The 14,586-nt window shown below is 44.8% G+C and overlaps 1 protein-coding gene across 1 annotated transcript in view; it reads right to left on the bottom strand.

Moving 5' to 3' along the window:
- ILDR1 (immunoglobulin like domain containing receptor 1) overlaps positions 1–13,910 on the bottom strand; it is a 50,890-nt gene extending 36,980 nt beyond the window's left edge. Inside the window, 1 exon segment of the mRNA XM_075333276.1 lies at positions 13,679–13,910. Coding sequence (XP_075189391.1) covers positions 13,679–13,910 — 232 coding nt within the window.
- Between the last annotated feature and the right edge of the window lie 676 nt (positions 13,911–14,586).

Below are 14,586 nucleotides of genomic sequence, written 5' to 3'. Positions count from 1 at the left end.
CTTTGAAGCCTAAGAACAGCATCCGAACTGTGACACACGGGGGCGGCAGCATCATGTTGTGGGGTTGTTTTGCTGCAGGAGGGACTGGTGCAATTCACAAAATAGATGGCATCATGAGGAAAGAAGATTATGTGGCAATACTGAAGAACATCTCAAAACATCAGCCAGGAACTTAAAACTTGGGCGGAAATGGGTCTTCCAAATGGATAATGACCCGAAGCCTCTGCCAAACTGGTTACAAAGTGGCTTAAGGATAAGAAAGTCAGTGTTTTGGAGTGGCCATCATAAAGCCCTGATCTCAATCCTATTGAAAATTTATGAGCAAAGCTAAAAAGGCCAGAGCGAGCGGTGACCTCCAAACATGGCTCAGCTACACCAGTTCTGTCAGGAGGAATCGGCCCAAATTCCATCAACTATTGTGAGAAGCTTCTGGAAAGATCCAAAATGTTTCACCCAAGTCACACCGTGTAAGGGCAATGCCACCAAATACTAATGACATGACATACTAATGACATGGAGGAAACTTCACTGTGCAGAAAGGAAGAAAAATGCCTGAAAACATTCTCTCTCTCTCATTACTGATTCCCTATGGATCCCATAGGAGGGGGACAATTGGCGCTGGAACGATGGCTTTACACAATTGCGCCATTCAAATGCATTTAAATGGTTAAATAGCAGCAATTGTTTTAAAAAAAAAAATTGTGCAGGGTTTTGTTTCACCATTTCATCCCTTTTGGACCTTTTTTCCCCTCTTTTTCAGCACATTATATAGTAAACTGTGTCATTAAAAACTATAACTCGGCCCGGAAAAAAATAAGCTGCCGTATGACTATATGTTTGGGTGGAAAAATAAATAATTATGGAAAAAGAGGAAGAAAAAAAAATCAAAGTGCAAAAACTAAAAATGTCCCAGACATGAATGGGTTGTGAAAAAGTAAGTGCACCCTTAACCCGATGCCTGGCTGTACCTCCTCCAGCGGTACTTATATCTGTATTTATAGTTTGTAGTCGTAGTCTTGGACCGTCCTCGCGTTGTGGACAGTTGCAGACTGTCAGGGCATGCTGGGAGTTGTCGTTTTGGGCATTCTGGGAGTTGTAGTTTTGGGCATGCTGGGAGTTGTAGTTTTGGGCATTCTGGGAGTTGTAGTTTTGGGCATGCTGGGAGTTGTAGTTTTGGGCATGCTGGTTGTTGTAGTTTTGGGCATGCTGGGAGTTGTAGTTTTGGGCATGCTGGGAGTTGTAGCTTTGGGCATTCTGGGAGTTGTAGTTTTGAGCATGCTGGGAGTTGCAGTTTTGGGCATGCTGGGAGTTGTAGTTTTGGGCATGCTGGGAGTTGTAGTTTTGGGCATGCTGGGAGTTGCAGTTTTGGGCATGCTGGGAGTTGCAGTTTTGGGCATGCTGGGAGTTGCAGTTTTGGGCATGCTGGGAGTTGCAGTTTTGGGCATGCTGGGAGTTGCAGTTTTGGGCATGCTGGGAGTTGCAGTTTTGGGCATGCTGGGAGTTGCAGTTTTGGGCATGCTGGGAGTTGCAGTTTTGGGCATGCTGGGAGTTGCAGTTTTGGGCATGCTGGGAGTTGCAGTTTTGGGCATGCTGGGAGTTGCAGTTTTGGGCATGCTGGGAGTTGCAGTTTTGGGCATGCTGGGAGTTGCAGTTTTGGGCATGCTGGGAGTTGCAGTTTTGGGCATGCTGGGAGTTGCAGTTTTGGGCATGCTGGGAGTTGTCGTTTTGGGCATGCTGGGAGTTGTAGTTTTGGGCATTCTGGGAGTTGTAGTTTTGGGCATGCTGGGAGTTGTAGTTTTGGGCATGCTGGGAGTTGTAGTTTTGCACGAGATGGTAAATTATTGGTTACTACAGATCTATCGAGAGAGTGACGTAGTGGCCATAAAGCCTATACCAGCAGTAACAGGACAGACCAGTCCTTCCAGTCCTTCCAGTATAAGAACTGGGAAAACAAATCTCTAATGAGACATAGAAGACGCCACTTGCAGATTCAACAACTCGCGCGTCATATTAACCTCTTTGAACTCCGGAAGAAGGATTGTCTCAAGTGTCCAGACGGAGAAACTAGAATTAACATGGGCAAAAAGTAAAATATAAGCACAATACAGCAATAGGATAACAAAATCGTGAAAAAAAACCAAACTGCCACATGGAGCACAAATAATGCCACCATAATCTGCTGCATTTATAGCGGTGACATCTTTGGGGTATTTTGTTTTTATAATGTGAAAAAACTCCTTTAACTGTGCCATGGATTGGTTAAATGATAAATGATAACACCATGAAAGAGCTTAAAAGATGCCGCCATATGGTGCAGAAGTAGCTTCAGCTGCCGATAGGTCATGTAAGGACTCATTTTTAGCAGTAGTGGCCAGGGGTGTCATACTAGGGGGTCACACTGTCGAGCTGCACAGGAACTCGGTGCCGTCTACCGGGGACCCTGTCATTTCATTAAAGAACCTCACTCTAAGCAAAGAAGGGTCCATATATATATATAAAAGTAGGTGGACAATATGTGTAAAAGGGTTATCAAACAGGGTGTAAAGTGAACCTGACTCACGTGCCCTTAGCAACCAATCAGATTCCACCTTTCATTTTCCAAAGAGTCTGTGAAGAATGAAAAATGGAATCTGATTGGTTGCTAAGGGCAACTGAGTCACTTTCACTTTACACCATATTTGATAACCCTATTACACACACTGTCCCACCTACTTTTGGACCACCCTGTGTATACATATATACGGTATATATATATATATATATATATATATATATATATATATATATATATATATATATATATATATATATACATACACACACATGCACGGTATATTATATATATATATATATATATATATATATATATACATATACACATATATATGGTATATGACTGGGCGAAATGGGTATTGAACATGTCACCAATTTTCTAAATAAATATGTCTCTAATGGTGCTATTGACACGAATTTCTCACCAGATGTCGGTAAGAATCCATCCAATCCACCCAGGCAAAGAAATCAAACCATAGATGTCCATAAATTTAGTGAATAATGAATAATAATGAAAAAAATGACACAAGGAATAAGTATTGAACACGTTGCTGAAATTTATTTATTACTTTGTACAAAAGCTTTTGCTGGTAATGAAGCTTCCAGATGCCTCATGTATGATAGAGACACTAGTCGCCTGCATTGCTCAGGTGTGATTTTGGCCCTTTTTTTCACATACACACTCATCACATCCTGCAGGTCCTGGCTCCTTCTATGAACTCTGAGCTTTAGTTCCTTCCATACATTTTCTAGTGGATTCAGCTCTGGTGATCGGCTCGGCATTTCTAGCAGATTTATTTTCTTTCTCTGAAACCAATTGAGAGTTTCCTTGGACGTGTGTTCAGGATCATTGTCTTGTCCATTCATCTTTCCTTCAATTGTATGACGTTTGCCAGTGCCGTATGCTGAAAATCAGCTGCACACCATGATGTTCCCACCTTCAAACTTCACTGTTGATGTTTTTGGGGTGACATACCTTTTGGTTTCTAAACATGGGGTGTGTTTTGGCCTCCAAATAGTTCAATTTTGGTTTAATCTGAACAGACCATTTTCTACTAGTATTTCACAGGCTTGTTCAAATATTGTTGAGCAAACTTTAAATGGAACCCGTAAGGTCCAGTGTATCCAGAAATGCTAGCAGTCGGCCCACTTACCTTGTTATCACTCCCCTGTGGGCATTTCTCAGCGTCATGGCAACGCGATATAAAGCCACGCGTGTGTTCGGCTTTGTACCCGTCTGCATTGAGCTCCTTTGATGCCGAGTGTATGTGTCCCAGCATCAAAGACGGCCACTGCCAATGATCGGACGTCGTCCACACGTCCAGTCATGAGCACTAGTCAGAAGCCAGGTGTATGTGTCCCGGCTGCAGAGAGGACTAGTGCCACCAGCCTTCTCAGGTAGGACATTTTGTACTAATTGTTCTACTACGTAGGGATGAGCGAACCCGAACTGTAAAATTCGGTGTTCTTACCGGACACCTAGTTTCTCACGGAAGTCCGCGGTCGAGTTCGGCGCATGACAATGACATTATGCTTTGCCATAGCACAGACGCCGATGAAAGCTGCTGCTACTGTGGGCTGACTATAGAGGAGGACGACGCACAATGTGGGAGCAGGGGAGAGTGAGTATAGTATATAAAGGAAGGGGGACAGTATACCAGGATATAACAGGAGGGGATCAGAAGGGGGACAGTATATACCAGGAAGGGCTGAGGAGAGTAACATATATACTAGGAGGGGGACAGTATATACCAGGGTGGGGGACAGTATATACCTGGTTGGGGAACAGTATATACCAGGATGTGGGACAAATTTATTATGGTGGGCATATACACCAGGATGGGGAACATATATACCAGGATAGGAGACCTATTTTCCCGGAAGTAGGCCGGGATGGGGGACATATTTACCAGGAAGGAGCCCAGGTTGGGGTATATTAAAATAGGATGGGGAACATTACTACATAACAGGGGGAAGGGCAATTTGTTTGTCTTTATAGGATTTAGAATGCTAAATGCATACATACATATACATACATCTGACCAACATGAGAGGATGGGGGGGGCAGGTACATATTTTGCATCAGGGCCCATCAAACTCTAGTTACACTACTGGGAAGGCCCATGGTTATTTGGCCCCTTCCAGCCTAAAAATAGCAGCCCATAGTCGCCTCAGAATTGGTGTATTCATTAGATGAGCCAATTCTGGTATTTTGCCCATTTTTTCTCGATTGCATCTTTTTTGTGCCATGCATTTTTTTTAATTAATTCAATAGGTAGAAGGGCGAAAAAAAACGCCCCAACAATTGACATGCCGCAATTTATTTTCTGCACCAAATCTGCAAGTAAAAAAAAAAAAGCAACACGCGCACAACACTTCAGAATTCTCATTGACTTGCACCAAAAATAAAATGCATAAAAAATGCTGCGTGTAATAATAGATTATATGTACAAAGATATGGAACAGCGATGGGGACACCTGCCGCTTGCACTAAGGCATATTTTTTTTAGCACACTTTGGGGGAAAAGATATACCGTATTTTTCGTTTTATAAGATGCAACGGATTATAAGATGCACCCCAAATTTAGAGATAAAAAAAAGATAAAAAAAAAAAAATGGGGTCCATCTACTCCGGTGTTCTCATACCGGACGGGGGTGGAAGTGGTGGTGGAGCGGAGTCACAGGAGGCAGAGGCTGTGCTAATTGTGGCGCGGGTCAGTGGTGGCAGCGGAAGCTGCGGTGGTTGTGTGGTGCAGCAGGCCGGTGCAACGAGTGTCCCAGTCTGTCCGCAGTCCGGACTTCAAAGAAATGGCGCCCAGAGCGGTGCGTGCACAGATGGAGCTCTCATCCAAGAGCTCCATCTGCGCACGCGCTGACTTCTGCCACCATCGTTTGAAGCCGGGACCACAGACAGAGTAGGATACCCTCTGTACAGCCACCAGGCCGCCCACCCGGCCGCACAGAGACGCAGGCGGCCGCCGGGACAGAGAGACGGCCGGCCGCCGGCACCGACAGTCACCCGGCCGCCCGCACGCATGCACGGGCAGGCACCCTGCCGGCCACCCGCACGCACCGACAGGCACTCTGCCGGCCGCACGCACCCAGCGGACCGCACACAGAGCCACACACACATCCCCCCCGCCAATTCACCTCCTGGTAACCTATATTCGGATTTTTAGATGCACCCCTCATTTTCCTCCCAAATATTTGGGAGAAAAAGTGTGTCTTATAATCTGAAAATATGGTATGTATATATATATATATTTATATTGTTTAGAGGACATCAGACACTTCCGCAGATTTGTAGATGCTTTTTTTAATGTTTGGTCGGGAGTAATGAGCGTTTGAGAATTTTGTCAGCAAAATTATATGAATGAGGTTAATAACATCGCCAAACTCGTCTTGCTGCTTTTTATATAACAACCAATTAGTGATGACCGGAGTTTGTAAAACTGCAGCGGATAAGAAAATAAGGCAAGGTTTTTGTAAGAAGACTCCAATTTAAAATCACGTTTATTCCAAATAGACCCCTTGAATATAAAGCCCTCGAGGAAACGAAAAATGGTGATCATAGAGATCTAGTAAGGAGAAAGGAAGTCAAGAATAATGAAGGTCAAATGTTGTGAAAAAACCGACGCGGTAAAAAGGATCCGGTTCTAAATGAGATGGAAGAATGGAGACTCCTCATTACCTACAGACATAGTCAAAATCTGGAAGACAGGCCAGTGACAAGCAGATATCCAGAAAATGACCCTGAAAGAGAACTTTAAGTGCGGCCAATGCAAATATTCCACCTCAACGGGCTTGTCTAGTGAAGATCAGTTATGACCCATTCAATGGATACGTGATACCTTCTAGATCATTGTGTCATGCTAAGTACGGGGAAGACCAAAGCGCACAGCAAAAGGGAAGGGAAACCCTGTGTCTAGGGAAGGGGAAGGTGGTGACCCCTGACCGAACCTACTGCTGGTCCCTGGGGTCCCTCACCACCCTAGATAGATTCCATATCTATGCACCTAGCTGGATGCCTGACCCTAGATATCCCTAGTGCTGGACCCTAAGTAGGGAACGGGTAGGATGAGCTATTCGTCAACCCCATTAAACAACTATAGAAGACACAGGACACACAGGGGAGAAAGCATGAACTACTTATCCACAGATGACTAAGGAAGAAGTTCATCAGAGTTTTCAGCAATGACCCTACAGAGGAGTACAAGCTACCTGCTTGCAACCAAGGCTTAAAGGAACTGAAAACTATCACCAGCACCAGTCCAAATAATGAAGAGGTATCTAAGCACCAAGGGAATACTGATGATCAGCAGCTGGGTGGAAGGCGAGCTCTTGCTGGGTCCAAAAGGGAGTGAGATGAATCCAGCAAGAAAGCTACCTATACCAATGAATACTGACAGCCGGAACAATGGAGCAAGGAGGTCAGGGAGCATTCTGCACAGCTAGATGCTGTGACCTTCTATGGCCAGAAACCACAAGACTGTCTGCACATGTGACACATTGGGGGTCCGACTTCTGGGATCCGCACCTATCGGCAGAGCAAGGAAATTTTAACTCATGCCCAATTGCCTCTTCATAGGGAATAAATGGAGTGGTGCTCCAACGTGCACACTGCCACTCCATTCTTACAGGGATAAATGTTTCCCATTCTGTCCATCAGTGCTGATGTCATCAATCGGACCATCAATAACTATGTCATCCCCTTTAAAAAAAATAATAATTTTAAAACAGGGATTGTTTTCACAGAGAATAGGGTCTATAGAATCATCTGTTTTTAGTAGTTAACATAAAGCTCAGTATTGACACTTTAAAGGGAATCTGTCATATGATTCTTACTGCCCGAACCACAGGCAGTTTGAATCAGACACTGGCTTTGTTGTCGAAGCTGTGTAAATTTTACTCTGAAATTCTGCGGAAAAAACATACACTGACAAGCAAAAGGGTAACAATGTTTTGAACTTTTGACTTTCAGGCTCCATATGTCAGCATCCTCTACAGCTTTAGGCGTCTGACAACATTATATAGAGAATCATCTTACCTATCTCATACATAAATTGGATTTACAGGTACCTTGTTTCCTCGAAAATAAGACCTAGCCCGAAAATAAGCCCTAGTAGGAGTTTTGAGGCTTTGAGTATGCTTAAAATATAAGCCCTACTCCAAAACTAAGCCCTAGTTGCGTTTCCATAAGGAAGTGTCCAAGCATCTAAAAAGTTAAAGAATACTGCAGGACTCTTCATCAAAGACGTCAAACATCCCCAAAAGAAAGCAGAACCCCCCCCCCCCCAAGAAAAAAATAGCATTCTCCAAACTCCAAACAATTAGTATGCAAGTTTTGATGGTGGTTGACTCTCACACAGAGATCTGCATCGCTGTCAGGTCCCTCGCTGTTCCAGCTGCTTTGCACTGCAGCCTCACAGACATGTACCAGTTTCACTCTGCGCAAGAAATACTGCTTCCAGTCACCAGGGGGAGACAACACAGGGGGACATGACAATGACGCAGATTTGTATGTGAGAGCCCATTCACTTGCCAACTCTAATTGTTTGGGGTCTGGTAAGTGCGACTCTTTTAGGGGGTGTCTGCTTTCTTTTGAGGGTAAACTTAGCAGTACAGAGAGAATAATACATTTAAGCAGGTAATTTAACCCTTGGCAAATATGGTCTGTACCGAACACTATAGGACTGACCATGAGAAGAGCGGATCGGGTAAGAACTTGTGCATCTGAGACAGTAATAGGAGTAACAGTAAATATTGATGTTCCAGAATGTGATGACGATTAGATTTAAATAAACGTTGATTGTTTTGTTCAATAATAAATGTGGATTGTTATTCATTGGTAAATATAAGGCCCTGTGGGCAGTGGAAAACTGGGTCTTAAAGACTACCGCACCCGCGGTAAAAAACCGCGGCAAACCGCACCCGAAAACCGCATGCGGGTTGGTACATGTGCTTTAATGCATTCAATGCAATAAAGCACATTGAAAAAAAAAAAAAAAGTCATTTCCTTCTGAGATAGATAAATAGATAAAAGAATAGATAGAGGGATAGACAGAGAGTCCCTGTGAGCACACTCTGCATTTCTCCCGAGCGGTAATGTGAGTTCATATTACCGGCCGTGGGAAATGCCCTGGAGTTACCTCTGCAGGCTCGCTGCGAGGCTACATTCAGCGCTGTGTCAGTCGCGGCTGGATACAAGCATCAGAGGACTTGGATTACGACGGAGCTGTGGATTACGCTGGATCTGTGTGTTTCGGGGGGTTAATAAACGGGTGAAACAGGAGCTTTTTTGTGTTTTATTTAAAATAAAGGATTTTTCGGGGTGTGTGTTTTTTCACTTTACTTACGGGTTGATCATGTCAGCTGTCACACAGACACTGCCATGATCAAGCCTGGACTTAGTGGCGGCGATCCGCCGCCATTAACTCCTTATTACTTGGATCGCCACCGCATCACAGCATCTGGAAGAGCTGGGGCCACTCCGGGAATGCCGCATAATGGATGCAACAGTCCCGGGGCAGCTGTGGACTGATATTCTCGGCTGCGGGTGGTAGGGGGGCATTAACCCTGCCCCTCGCCCTCCCCAGCCTGAGAATACTGGGCCGCCGCTGTGTGCTTACCTCGGCTGGATGGTAAAAATACAGCGGAGCCCATGTGTTTTTTTTTCTATATTTCCGTTTGATTTCTATGTGTATTCTATATGTCTGTGTGTGAGTGTGATGTGTGTATTCTATGTCTGTGTCTGTGATCTGTGTGTGTTTACTCTCTGCTCCGCTTCCTCTTCCTGTCATAATGACATCACTTCTCTGCAAAACTGCAGGCAGCGATGTAGATTACCGGAGGTAAACCGCGAAATACCGCAGGGAATAACGCAAGAAAACGCAATGAACCGCACAGAATTTGCTGCCTGCGTTATTCCCTGCAGGATTTCACGATTACATTGGAGTCAATGGAGTGAAATCCCGCAGCGACGTGCGGAAAAGAAGTGACATGCAATTGTTTTTGCTGCGGGAATCCCGCAGCAAAACATGCAGTTGTCAAATTCCGCATAGTGCGCACAGCATTTTTTTTTCCCATAGGTTTTAGTGGTGATTCACTGCAGAGATGTTATGAACATTTTCTGCAGCAAAACATGCAGCAAAACCGCAGGAAATCCGCGGGAAAAACCGGTAAGTGCGCATAGGGCCTAAGACGTCCCCTGATAATAAGCCCTTGCGCATCTTTCGGAGCAAAAAAAATAAATAATATAAGACCCTGTCATTTTTTCGTGGAAACACAGTATTTAGCATATGATCTTTATGCAGATTCTGGTTATATTACTGCATTGTTACTGTTTTGCTCCTTTCCGTCCCATAAACTACAAATTACAACCTGTTCTCACATTCAATAGCTCAGTGTGTTATTAGATAGATTTCCAAGTGAAAGTCACTGGCTCAAATCAAGGAGCCGCCATGAAGAAGATTTCCCAAAAAAGAAAAAAGAGAAACAGCATCATCCAGCTCATCGATAGCGGTCTCTCGGCCAAGAAAATTGCCAAACTGCATCATGTGAGGCCATGACAGTTGGAAGAATAAGAAATGAAGTCCGAGTGTACGTGTCCCGGCTTTAGAGAGGCGCGCTGCGCATGATCGGAGGACCAGCGTCTGCACTTCCCATCACGGGCAGAGCGTGTCTCTGAAGCTGGGCTGCGTAGACACGGCTTCTGAGGCGCACTGACGCTGCCGGAATGAGCCGCATGCATGGCCAAGATTTCCAAGCTCGTGGGAATCATGTTATCACTCCCACAGGGCTGTGACAACATGGAAAGAGGGCCGACTAGTCTGCGAAAACAACGCCCCATCGACTAGTCAAGATCTTAATTTGCATACCAAAAATAGAGGTAATAAATGCTTCTTTTATACGTTGACGTTAGAGAATGAGGTTATACACGGCTGGGTAGGAAGGGAGTTTTGGCACACAAATGTGAATGCTGCTGACTTGGCATGAACAAGATACCTGACAACTATATACACCTTAATTAATTATACACTCTTATTTACAACACCATACTTAAATCAAACTGAAACTGGTCCCTACTGCCGAACCTTTAGAACTGTACCCACTCCTCATTCATACAAGCCCTAAATCCTGAAATACATATACAAATGATACTAAAGGGGGGGAATTACACCCCCCCCCTGAGTACACAAACACACACACACACACACACACACACACACACACACACATACATACATACATACACATATATATATATATATACATATAGAAATCCCACCACCCTTGTTCCAGCTCTGGCCATAAAGTTCATGATACCACTCCAAGCTAAGAACAGGCCCCAAAAGTCATTCCCCAGGTGGAAGCAAGACCAATCCCTTATACATTGCAGTACTCCCTCTCCTCCGAAACCCCACACCGAACTTAAGAAAACCCCTCTATAACTATATACAATATACACATATAACGCCAATCAACATTAAAAGGTAACATACCCTACATATTCTCCAATGGCTCAGGTTCGGTTCTTGCAAACATCCTACTTTAGGAGCCAAAAAAAACAAAACATCTAGAGTGCAAAGACAGCAGCCCACCACCAGGATGCAGGAGTACTACCGCACTAAGGCATTCGAAAGTAAGAACCCTCCAGAAACGTGCAGCCTTCCAGGCACTTACTTTTTCATACCCCAAAGAACGTACCTTTACCAGGTCACCTAGGATGTTGCTACATACTTCTTGTCACGGGGGTCCTTCAATATCACACAATCAACAGTGTGAGAGATGGGTGAACAATCCAGAGATCCTTTATTCCAAGCAAAACAGAAAATCCATAAGGCTAGGTTCGCACACTGCGTCGCCGCTAAAAACGCACAAAAAACGCACCTGCGTCGAAAAAACGCATTAAAAAACGCATGCGTTTTTGCCGCGATTTGGTGCGTTTTTGGCTGCGTTTTGCTGCGTTTTTGATCTCTGCGTTTTGCTGTGTTTTTCCAATGCATTGCATGGGGGGAAAATGCAGAAAAACGCAGGAAAGAACTGACATGTCCATTTTTTTTTTTAACTCAAAAACGCAGGTAAAAAAAAACAGATGTGTGCGGACAGCAAAAATGAAAACTCATAGACTTTGCTGGGCAAGCAAAGTCCTGCAGTTTTGAGGCCAAAAACGCACCCGAAAAACGCGCAAAAACGCCGCGAAAAACGCACTGTGTGCACATAGCCTAAAAATAATCCACCACACAGAGGGTAAAGTAGTCCAGTAATGGGATAAATGTCCCAGGAGGTCAGTCACAATCCTCCAGCAGTCCTTTTCTAGGGAAATCGGGGTTTCTCACAAGTTTCTCTGGGGTGTCTGAGCCTCTGAGTAGATACTCAATCTTACTCCTTCTCTCGTGTCTTTCTCAGCCAGAATGAATAATCTCCCAGGTAAACAGAGAGTTTAGGTGGATCCCATGCCCCCGTCCCCCAGACTTCGGGACAAAAGCCCAGCAGGAGGTGATTAACCTGGAAACAGGACAAAGTACACACAAGGAATACACACAATGCAGCACGCCTAAAATACGAACATACACAAAATTATACACAACCCCCCATATTCTACCATCACACTTCTACTGTGAGGATTTTACACTGCGTTGAGACCAAAGACTATGCATTCCACATGAATTACCAAACCACTGTGCCTACCAAAAATAAAGTGGTTCGGTCCCTTCTCCCTAGCTCTCTGAACGCTCCATAGGCCTTCTCGGCATAGGGCAGAGTAGCCAACCACGGCCAACCAATTGAAGCCCCCACCCAGTTGTATACCTCATTATTAAAGGGGCAATGAAGCAGAGAGTGCTCAGTGCCTCAAAAGCACAATGCCTGGCCTTGCAGTTCCTGTACTTCAAATTGTCCCTCACATACAACGTACCTTGGAAGCAGCGCCAAGTCAGGTAGTCCCCTCCGAGGAATCTACACTCAAAGGGTGTTCCTTTTGGCCATCACACAGGTCTTTGTCTTCCCACACCTACCTTTCTTCTGGCATTTGTCTTTACTTGGTCTCAGTTTGGTCAACCTTGTATGTGTTATATATTTACCGCAATTAATTTCTGCTATTGTTTTAGTTCTTAGCCGGGAGACTCTGTGATCCTGCCCCTGATTAACATTCTGTTTTTAATGTTTTTTTTTTTAGATTTGGTAATATTTATTCAATAAAGATTCCCTTTTTTATTGGCTATTTCTCCCGAAATATCGTAGGATTTGAACAGGTAAGGAGGGCCGTCTATGCTGATGGTTGTTTGGTTACTAACTTACTATACTGCTTAGAGCGAGACAATCATATGCCAACCGGTCTTTGTAACCTCTTCTATTACGGGGTCTCGTGACATTATTGAAATACCCTCTGAAGACCACCTGCCGCCTTGAAACAAGGAAAGGTTTGGTCTTGAAGAAGTGACATTTGGGGGTCACACTTAGACTAGGGACCATACTGTACATGTTTAGGAGCCGGAGCTCTTGTTCCCTCGTGAAGACTTCCAGGCTCAAGCACCTCCCCATTTCTAATTCAATTAGTCACCAGCATTCAACCTCTGTGGTCTTAAGAAGGACAGCCACCCTGCTAGACAGCTCGGCCCCTCCACTCCTGGCTTGCTTTATGCAGGGTTGATCAGTTAACATGGTCTCCTTCAAAAACAAAATGTCTGCAACAAGCTGGCCAAGAAAATGAAAGGCTGTATACCTAGCCGCATCAGACTTTATGCTGACATTAATGATTGCCAGCGTCAACAGAGTGGGTGCCGCCATCTTTATTGGTCAAATTGGATATCCTTTTTCTTCCCACCAAAAACAGACCCACCCTCTCCTTTTGACGATGATATGCTAACCCTCTTTGTATGTTTAAGGCCGGTGTCACACTTACGTCAGTCTCGCGGTGCATCAACCGGCACGGACTCACACTCTCCTCACATGAGCGGGTCGGCTGCATGCATCTCTATGCAGCTGAGACGCTCCTGTGAAGAGAGTGTGAGTCCGTGCCGGTTGATGCACCGTGAGACTTGCGCGAGATACAAGCGAGCCACTGGCAAGTGTGACACCAGCCTAAGAAAGATAATATTTATCCATTCTTTCCTTACACTCTTACCCTTATCCGGTGGTTCCAGGTCAGTCCCTCCAGAGGGCTCTTTACTTATCCTCTGAAAAGAAGACTCGGCTACATCAGAAGCCCCGACCACCTTGTCCGCAACTTCCAACATCGGGTCACCTTCTTCCTTTTCAGCAGAGGAATCCTGGAAGTACCGGTTGGAGAAATCAACCAGAGGGGTGACTGGATCTTCCAATGGTACCAAAGTCAGATTTATGCCAGTTTCACACATCCGTCATTTCGCCGGATTGCCAGATCCGGCACACTCCAGTACAATGTAATAGCGTACAATGGCACCGCGGCAACCTCCGGTCACATGCTGATGGACTCGTGGAAGCGTCGGTTTGTAAAGACGCGAAACGGCCGTCGTCCGACAGATTGTGTGTTCCCACCTCCCCACGCCTTTCCCCCTGACCTGATAGTCGAATAAACATACTTAGGAGCCTCAGCTGCACGAGTAGTGTTTGGGTCAGCCTTCATAGACCTAACTTCCTGCCTATGAGTAAGGAGTTTCTCCGAAAACTGTAATGCGGTGGCCTATGTGGTCCACATCATGGGTATACACGTTTTTAATTTTGTGTATGTGATGTTTCAATAAAGAAGAAACAATTTTTCAAGGATTTTGTTGCTGGACTTTCCTTCTTTTTTTTCCAGTCTGTATTGGTGATGGTCCTCGGAACAATCTGAGGGAGGCGTCCAACAGGTGATCACAGGGCAAAATTTAAATCTGTATCCCCTGCCATTCCTACCCTTGTGCGATATTGAAAGTTTGATTCATTGTGTACCGAAACTTGTGCTCCTGATAACGTCTCTGTTTACCTTGTGGATAGCTACATACTCTTTACTTTTTTTGAATTGTCCTTTAAGTTCCCAAACTCGCTGTCTTCTTGTCGTAATTGCCTGACATC

Source organism: Anomaloglossus baeobatrachus, chromosome 2 (assembly GCF_048569485.1).
Source record: "Anomaloglossus baeobatrachus isolate aAnoBae1 chromosome 2, aAnoBae1.hap1, whole genome shotgun sequence".
Taxonomy (NCBI): domain Eukaryota; kingdom Metazoa; phylum Chordata; class Amphibia; order Anura; family Aromobatidae; genus Anomaloglossus; species Anomaloglossus baeobatrachus.
This window is presented reverse-complemented; position numbering and strand designations above follow the sequence as displayed.